The sequence below is a fragment of the Montipora foliosa genome, chromosome 12 (assembly GCF_036669935.1).
Source record: "Montipora foliosa isolate CH-2021 chromosome 12, ASM3666993v2, whole genome shotgun sequence".
NCBI classification, from domain to species: Eukaryota; Metazoa; Cnidaria; class Anthozoa; order Scleractinia; family Acroporidae; genus Montipora; species Montipora foliosa.
Genome location: NC_090880.1, coordinates 23,350,758 through 23,360,148, shown reverse-complemented (window position 1 = coordinate 23,360,148; position 9,391 = coordinate 23,350,758). Strand labels below are relative to the sequence as shown.

Below are 9,391 nucleotides of genomic sequence, written 5' to 3'. Positions count from 1 at the left end.
TCTTCTAAGGCCCCGTCAAATTTTAACAATTTTCAAAGCATCATTGCTGCCCATAAATTACAAAATACACTCGCGTTCATACGATTTCTAGTAGTTAGCAACAAAATATCATATTTATGTGGTAAAGGATTAGGTTTAAAGTGCCCCTAACCTCAATCTTTTTTACTCCCCCAAAGTAAAATTTCAGCATCATGAAGGTTAATTTGCATCAAGTGGTTGCAATTTCACTTCTAAAATGCCGCACAGTTGACAAAATTGGTAGTTCTTTCTGCCACGGTTGAGGCCTGGGTCTATTCGTGAGATGACGTCACAAGCTGTTTTGCAATGCAAAGCACTTTGTGACGTCAACTTACAAAAAGGTCCCATGCCCCGCACACTTTCTCGGCCTTGAAACGAACGACATCTGGTCTTTGTTAAATTTTACGGCGCTCTAAAATTGGAATTTCGAAATGAAAAGGGCAGAGTATTTTAGCAATGAGCTCTTTAAGCTCATTGTGTTGCTCTGTTTCAGACGCGGATAATGCGGCTAGTATATTTACTCACCACTTCACCTATCCTCTTCGCACTCTGATGCGCATAAGGACGCCATATTTACTAGTCTTGCTATATTATTCGATTCTGCAATATAAATTTGCTGGTTAGATCTTTGGTTTGTCCAGTTAGCCCTTGCATACAAAGTTACTATGTTTGCCGTTTTTGTTGGTTGATCAATTTGTAGTTGTTCTGTTGTTGTTGTTTTTCTTTCTAACCGCGGTTCGTCTTGTGCCATTGGTATTTTCAACCTCTATGAATTTTCGAAAACAGTAGGTTTTTTCAAGGCCATAAGTTTCTTCCTCTGTTCTTCAGGAGTCCCTCGCAGGTCGATATTCCTGTGTCCGTCGGTGACGCCTTGGAAGACAGTTCTTCCAACTGTGGGATACAATAACCCTGGCATTTGTTTGTTCAAGTATGACAGAAATTCTGCCCAGCTCAAGGTAGGTGTTTCTTTAATTTCAAATGGTTCACAGGTGTAGACAAAGTTTAAATGCAAATAATATAGTAGCTCTGTTTATAGTTGAAAAACCCACGTCTCTTTACAGGTAAACTTTGTATATTTTCGGAATCTTTCATCGTTTTCTCGGCTCATTCCTATTGCTTTTTGCTTAGGATATTTGGCAGTACTTTACAAACCTAACGTATGCAAACCTGACGGACAAACCTGATTGGTTGATAGAATACAAAGCGACGGAAGCCTTTAACATTCCAAATGTGAGCCCGCAGTCTCTTCACTCGCTGGTGCAGACGTTTCAAGATCAAAAGAGCACAAACTTTAATAAGTGCTACCTCTACAACTCAGTGAGCGATGGGGGAGAACATTGCGATAAATATCGCAAAACTGCGCAAATTTGCGCCATTACAAAAATTGATTTCGATGATTATGATGAGTCCACCAAAGCGAGTTCCTCAGCGTATGGTTTGAATCGAGTTTCGTTGTTGCTGTTTTGTGCCTATTTTCTTTCAATATTGCTCTCCTCTGCTGAAATTTTCAGTCGTTTGTGAATAAAAAAAGCAACCACCCCTCTGAATTCGTTAATGTCTTAATACAGTTGCAACTGAAAGTCAAGTAATTAATCGAGTCAATTCCATCTCCCCTACTTCTTGTGTGGAGCAGAGATGGCGCAGAGGTGAGAGCACTCCTCTCCCAACAATGTGGCCCGGGTTCGTTTCCCAGACTTGGCGTCATATGTGGGTTGAGTTTGTTGATTCTCTACTCTGCACCGAGAGGTATTTCTCCGGTTCTGACTCCAGTTTTCCGCTCTCCTCAAAGACCAGCCTATGCATTTGATGTGTTGATTTGACTTGATTTGATTTCCCCTAACCCTACGATGGACTAACATCTCATCCAGGGGGAGTAAAAATTGATTTTAAAATATTTATGAAAGTCAAGTAGGCTACTGCACGACTGATATTCGCGTTGTTTTATCAGTAGTGCACTAGTCTACTTGACTTTCATAAATATTTTTGAAGCATTAGTGAAAATAACATGGCGACAAAAATGCCGGGGAAAAAATTCCAAAAAAGATTCCATTTTCAAATTCCATTCATTTGAACTTAAGTTCGTACGGTAATAAAAACATTTCCAAAAAACAGAACCATTAAATTTACGTAACGTTTTCCAAAACGTTCAGCCAATACGTGATCAGCTACCTTTCCAGAGCTTTTCCATCCTCCTGCTCACTTCTCTTTGAAGTTTCATGATGATTCGGAAAGAAATGTGCCATTCTTTTGCCGGCCTGGAATTTTTTTCCCAGGCGTTTTGTCGCAATGTTATTTTAACTGATGCTTGAAAAAGATGTTTGAAAGTCAAGTAGACTAGTGCACGACTGATAAAAGCTAGCGAATATCAGTCGTGCAGTAGTCTACTTGACTTTTGACTGATCGCGATCTTCTCTGATCCAACGCTGTGCAAGACTTATCGTCCATGGTTTTTGCAAATGTTTTAAAACCTCAACTTCACTAATGCTCGAAGTAATGAGTGACATTTTACAGTCGCGTTACCTGCGCAGTATCGTTGCGCACAAACAATTAGCGCGAATCTAAACATGTGTCTAGTTTCATCCCCCTCGAAAGCGTAAAACCCCAACAGCGGTAATTGTTGCTGTAAAAAAGAAAAAGCGTTGCTATGTGTATTGAGCAAGATCTGAAAGTTTCGTCGGCGAAACAAATACGTTTGGTGAAGCATAAAAGACGGCTGTCGTAGATGAAAGAAAGTGAAAAAGAAAAGAAGGTACGCTTGTCGAATACTTCTATTTCGCATGTTCAAGGTTTTTGTCTCGTTCACATTTGCTCTGGCTGATTTTTGCCGCCTGGTTTGATTGACCAGAGAATCTACAAATATTAAGTGACTTGAGTTTCTGTCGCACTTATAGGCTACTTGGCCTACTAGCTATTGAACCACAAGGCCGTTTACCATAGTTCATTTTACATTTGAACTTCTTGGAGAAGAAAGGTCGCACCACATTGAGAAAGTGATCGGGGAACGAAAAACTTGGTATAAGGTCGAACACGTTTGTTGACTATTGCTACGTCATACGTCGAAAGAGGCATTTTCGAAGTGCTCTTGTAACATTTTTACAGGGAACTGGACAAAACGGCAATTATTTTCGTAATTTAGAGTGACTTTTTCTAGACCGTACTTTCCCTTAAAGTCGTGCAAAAGTATGCACCACCCATAAGCCTAGGAAACCCGAGTATCTTGAAAGGCGCAGAACTTATGCGCATTAATAATAGTAGGTACCATGGGACACAGTCAGCGTTGGTACCGTGCCGATCTGGACATTAGTTTTATTGATTAGTTTAAAACCGAAATCAAATTGCACGTGGAGTTTATCTGCTTGAAATCTGTTTTAATCCTTTCGGGTTTTCATTAGATTTGAAGTCTATAACTGAAAACCTGTTTCGTTTTATAATTTTACTTATCCTACGTGATCATTTAAGGTAACCTGTCTAACGAATTAGCTAAAAATGGTGTTCAGTGCTCATGTGGAACAGCTGACCGTGTCCTTTAAGTACAAAACAAGGGTTTACCTCGGTGTAAAAACCTGTGAAACGTTTGCTTTGTTTTGTTAGCTCGTGGTAGGGTTAGGTTATTGTTTGGTGTTTTTTTGCTCTTTTGTTTTCCTTTGTGTTACGTCATCTGTGAGTTTCACAGGTTTTTACACCGAGGATGAGCCCAAAACAACCGTTGGCGTTTTAGTCGGCTGTAGCACGCCTAAGTTTCGACTCAGCCTTCGTTAAAGGCATAAATTATAAAAACGTTATCATCATAATAATTTTAAGTTTCCTCAGGCCACAATGTCGCGCCACCTCGCCGCAATCTGCCAACTTACATGAACGTTTTTAGTCAGTCTTCCATCCAAGGAAAGGGCAGTGCCAGCTAATTCCAAGACAAAATTTGTTGAACTTAGTTCAGTTATTCCTAGCTAAATCGACTTGAAAGCCAATTTTCTTCATTTGGTCGATCCTGATTAAAATTAGTCAAATGGTTTACTCTCGATAAGGTCTGGTTTGACCTAGTTGGGCCATCAAGTCTCTTGCCGAAAAATTCACTCTTTAATCATTCGTTTACCGGGCTGAAAACTTCCCTGCTGCTTTTGACCATCAAAGCGAAATTGATATCAAGTGCCCCTGTTTTACATATTTCCAGCGTTACGATTTTGACAGTAGGTCCGCGTCACCCAAAATTATATTCTCAAAGTTTCGTCACACCTTTATTTCTACTTCTGCCAATGTTAAAACAGTAAAAGTGAGAGCGAAGTTAGAATAGGTTAAAAGTGGTCAGCGGGCATAAAAAGCATGTTTAACAGTTATTGTTCGCCGAAGGGAAGCGAACACTGGTGAATAAAAACCGAGACGAAGTCGAGGTTTTTATTGACCGATATTCAACTTTTTTAAGTCATTTCTTCGAAATACATTTTAAGATAAAAACTAGCGATAAAATTTTCCGACGTTTCGATCTCGCTGAGATCATTTTCAAGTTTGAAAAAAAGTGAATAAAACTTTGCCTATAAGAAGTAAAATCACACGTGAGAATATTAAAAGCGATAAAAATGTGGAAACATGTACTAAGCGTTACAAAAGGTAAGTGATAAAAATTAAAAAAAGGCTAGATAACAATAGGACAAAAGCTTTACAAAAGAATATATGAAATACTCCGAGCTATAAAAATAACTTTGCACGGATGGAGTCAGACTGCGTGTTCAAAGTTGGCTTTAGTTCTTTTATAAAAAGCATCTCATAAATTAAGCAGTCAAATTTGCTCTGGCACTTCCGTAAGATCTAAACCCTTTTGAAGGGTTCAATGCTTGAAGAGATCCGCTTGCTTGCGGTTCAGCGATCCTCATCCGATGAGTTCAAAAACACAAAGAGTAGTGCATGGTATTTCACCGTCGGGACCAACTGCAAGAGGAGGACCCTCCCACCTATCATCTACACCTCTCCTGCTTTCAAGAGGGTCCTTCTCTTGCAGTTGGTCCCGACGGTGAAATACCACTACTCTTTGTGTTTTTGAACTCATCGGATGAGGATCGCTGAACCGCAAGCAAGCGGATCTCTTCAAGCATTGAACCCTTCAAAAGGGTTTAGATCTTACGGAAGTGCCAGAGCAAATTTGACTGCTTAATTTATGAGATGCTTTTTATAAAAGAACTAAAGCCAACTTTGAACACGCAGTCTGACTCCATCCGTGCAAAGTTATTTTTATAGCTCGGAGTATTTCATATATTCTTTTGTAAAGCTTTTGTCCTATTGTTATCTAGCCTTTTTTTAATTTTTATCACTTACCTTTTGTAACGCTTAGTACATGTTTCCACATTTTTATCGCTTTTAATATTCTCACGTGTGATTTTACTTCTTATAGGCAAAGTTTTATTCACTTTTTTTCAAACTTGAAAATGATCTCAGCGAGATCGAAACGTCGGAAAATTTTATCGCTAGTTTTTATCTTAAGATATTCAACTTGCCTGAGGTGAATAATTGTTTTAGTATAATTACGTAGGTGATTATTTGAAAGATATGCATTTTATTTAAGACAATTAATTTCTTCTTCTGTCGCCTCAACAAAACGACTTGCGGCTATTTTGAAAAACCACTTAGGTGATTATCGCTTAATAATCACCTCGACGGCAGCCAATCAGCACAGACAAAGAAATTATGCTAAAGAAAGATAACATAAAAAGATGAATAGGGGAAGGGTCCATTACGTGAGCCTGGGATCAACATAAAACGCCTTCTAATTAACTGTAGAACGGTTGGTTTATCGGCAGTCGACTTCTGATTATTGCTAACAATTTTAACTCTTTCATTCAAATTGTTCTCGTGACCAAACTACTTTAACTGTTTAAGTGTCTCAGGCCGCACTCTTTAACTGCTGCCGATTTATACCAATGTGAGTCGAGTCCTTGTCAGCTGGGAACATGAACAACATCTTACTAGGAGATGCCAGCGTCAAGAATCTTGCTATTTTACAGGCGCAACTTGAAGCCCGGACGAAATTAACCGTCGTAATAGAATCGATAGTTCTAATAACCATTGATGTCGTTGCCCTTATTGGAAATGCCATTCTTTGCTACATCATTTACCGAAACGCCAGTCTCCATAATTCCACGACAATGTTCATCGTGTCACTTGCCTTTACAGACCTGCTAACTGCCACACTTGTCATGCCGCTGACGATAGACGCCGTTGTCCACAGTAAAAGGCGTTTCAGTGACACGGTCTGTAAGGCACATGCATTCGTGATGTCAGTTCTATCCCAGGTGTCGATCTATCTCATGGCTATGACAGCCTTTAATCGGTACGTTTGTGTCGTGAGAAGGAGCCTCTACAAGAGGATATTCACAAAGAAGCGGACCCTGTTCATAATAGCCGTCTTGTGGGTTGTAGCGCGTTTTATCAATGGCCTCCCCAACGTGCTGTCTCTGGACGACTTCTTCTTCTGCCCTGGGTACCTCTTGTGCTGGAGGCGAATGATGTCTCCCGGAGCCATATACGGCTTCAACGCTTGGCTTTATGGTTCCTTCATAGTGGCGTACGTGGTAATTGTGGTGTGCTGTTGGAAGGTGTTCCGCGCCGTATCACAACACAACGCAGAAGTTGCCACAAACCTACGCCAAGGATGCCATCATGAGGAGGTGTCTCTATCCAAAGCAGTGGCAACCATCGTTCTTTCGTTCACGCTTTGCTGGATCCCAGCAGAAATAATGCACACCATGGGTAAGATTAACCCACTTCTCCTTCCACGCCAGGTGAGATTAACGCTAAAATTGTTCTCTATGGCCTGTAGTTCTTTCCTTACCACCAATGTTAATCTCCGACAATAAAACGACGAATTGGAATCTATCTGTACAGAATTATTTCTAAGATCTTTGTGCGTGTGTTTTTGTAAGGGTTCAATATTGAGATTTGCTCTTTTATTATAAGGCCGGACAGTTCTTACTTTGAATAAGGCACAAATTTGTAATGGAAACTAATGAAGTCACAAATGAGAAAGTTTTTATTTTCTGGAAGCGAAAGGGCATGAAAAGTTGTAACAAGAAATAAATGAGAAGAAACAACAACCACGGCGTCACTGTTATAGGCTGGTACCTGCTCCCAGCGGCGTCTTGTAAAGTCTGTCTGTTTCCAATTTAGATCTCAAATTGATCTGTTTATTTGAGAATTTTATTATAATAATATTTTCACTGTGTATTTTGTACGTTTCCCCCTTAATGTTTCTTACTTATTCTTGGTGTATAGCAAGCTAAACCGAGCAATAAAACTGAAAAACTGAAGAAGCTTCCGGCGAAATTAATGTGCATTTTCGATGCAAATTGCCATTATTGTGTTTTGCCTCTGCATTGTACTGTGCGACTACTGCGAATAAATGCTTCAATTAGTTTTTAATTATTGCTTGGTTGTAACTCATTGCCCCAGAATTGGAAGGTGCAAAGAAGTTCGATTCCTGTAAGGACACCAGGACATCTTTCCCGAGTTATTCATTTATGATAAGTTCACAACATAGTCCTTTGGTTGAGAGCCTCTTCTGACTTGCGTCAAAGAGTCCAATGACAAAAACCTCTCAATTTACTTGAGCTAACCCAAGTACCAAGTAGCGAAAATTTATTTTGGACCCATATTTTTTTTGTCAGGTTTACCTCGTGGCAACATCTCTTTGGCTCTTAAGCAGTGCAATCAACCCATTTATTTATGGCGTTATGAATAGTGCATTCCGCACGGAGTACAAGAAGATCTTTTCTGTCGTCGCAGTCAAACGTGCAGTACGAGTTTCGTCCGCCGACATTTCCACTCGCCTTGATAATCCAGAGACGTCCCCGCCTGGAAGTGCCACAAACGAATAGGGAATTTAAGGCGCTGTTACACTGTGCAACTTATCTCGCAACGCCATTTCTACAAACGTCCTCACATTACGAAACAAGCTTCCATGCAACTTGTCTCGTTTCGATGATCAAATGAGATTAAAGGAACATTTTCATTGGGTAGTGCCGCTGACCGTTGCAACCGAAGTTGCAGGACAGGTGTTACGATGCGCAATGCCTAAAAACTTCGTTGCAATTGTTGCGGAAAGTAGAACTCAATTCTACTTTCCGCAACGGTTTCTTCAAGTGGTGTCGCAACGTTTTTGGCCGTTGCAAGGTATATTACATTGGGCAACGATTTGCGAAATTTGTCTCACAATGGCGTTGCGAGACAAGTTGCACGAAAAACAGCACAGTGTAACAGCGCCTTTAAGATCCACGACGCGGTCGTCGACGAGAACGCTTCAAAACAACAAGAGGCACGCATTTTAACACAGAATTTTGCGGTACTCTCCACAACAACGACGTGAAATCGCCAAATTTGAGGTTTTGACGACAACGCGAGCTTACAAATGTAAACCTTTCATTCTCTATATTTACTCTGAAACCGCTCGTACCATTTTTTAAATTTTAATCACGAAAACCTTACGATATTGCAAAGTTATATTTTGAAGTGACGCTTTCGTCAACGACGCCGTCGCAGATCTTAAAGTCTATAATGAAAACCAGAAAGCGCCTTCTTCAGGTATTGTAGACTGCAGTTTTATCTCAACACCAAGGAGCACAGCATTGTCCTTGCATCGTAAATACACGATCTCAAAATATTTAACTTAAATTAATTAAAAAGAAAAACTAATAAAATGTTAGTAAGCACCCCAAGAAAAATGTCAATTAAAAATGAGTATTTGCGCGATCCTCGTCACTTTGAGTTTATTCCGTCCGTTCTGTTCGCGTTGTAAAAAGTTGGAGAAGTAACGTACAAAGAGTAAAAGATCGACAGTTGTATTGTATTCCTCGCCTTGTCATTACCACAAATGTGGTAATTTAAGAGGAGGGTGTGCCTAATGTTAGCAGTGTGATGAAACAATGACCTGCAATAGGGAGTGCAAGAAACGGCGACGACGGCTACGGCAAGGATAACGCCAAAAAGCAGTAATATTATTGGTTAAAAGAGGAAAAAAAGGATCATTGTGCACGTGTGCGGCACGTGCTGCTTGCATTTAAGTACACTTTTTCACGTCCTCTGCGAGCCTAAAGTGAAAACTATGAAATCAATTTCTTATCTGCATGAAATTATTGGTAGCAAATTATTTGCATCTTTGTCTTCGCTCTTTCAATACTCTTTCGTATAAACGGTTTTCCGTTGTCACTAAAAACTCAGATTCCTAATCCCATCTTTAGTTACTACGCTGTGGTTTTCCTTGTTTTGCCGGTAACGTGCAAACGCGCCTTGATACATTTCCTCAAGAGAAAATGAGGGGACAGAGAGGGAGGCTCCCGGTCCAGCCCTTCCGCTATAACAAAGACTTCCGCTCGTCTAAAAATAACTTTCGTGG

At 40.1% G+C, this 9,391-nt stretch overlaps 1 protein-coding gene across 1 annotated transcript; it reads left to right on the top strand.

Annotated features, from left to right (window-relative positions):
- The first annotated feature begins 5,794 nt into the window (after positions 1-5,794).
- LOC137980501 (melatonin receptor type 1B-B-like) lies at positions 5,795-7,949 on the top strand. The gene is made up of 2 exons (XM_068827958.1): positions 5,795-6,785; positions 7,668-7,949. Exons 1-2 carry the CDS (start codon positions 5,955-5,957, stop codon positions 7,875-7,877), a joined length of 1,041 nt encoding a protein of 346 aa, XP_068684059.1. The 5' UTR covers positions 5,795-5,954; the 3' UTR covers positions 7,878-7,949.
- Positions 7,950-9,391: the final 1,442 nt, after the last annotated feature.

Coding starts and splice junctions, on each gene's coding strand:
- LOC137980501 (XM_068827958.1), top strand. CDS start 5,955: ATGAACAACATCTTACTAGGAGATGCCAGCGTCAAGAATCTTGCTATT. Junction 6,786..7,667: donor CACTTCTCCTTCCACGCCAG/GTGAGATTAACG, acceptor TTTTTTTGTCAG/GTTTACCTCGTGGCAACATC.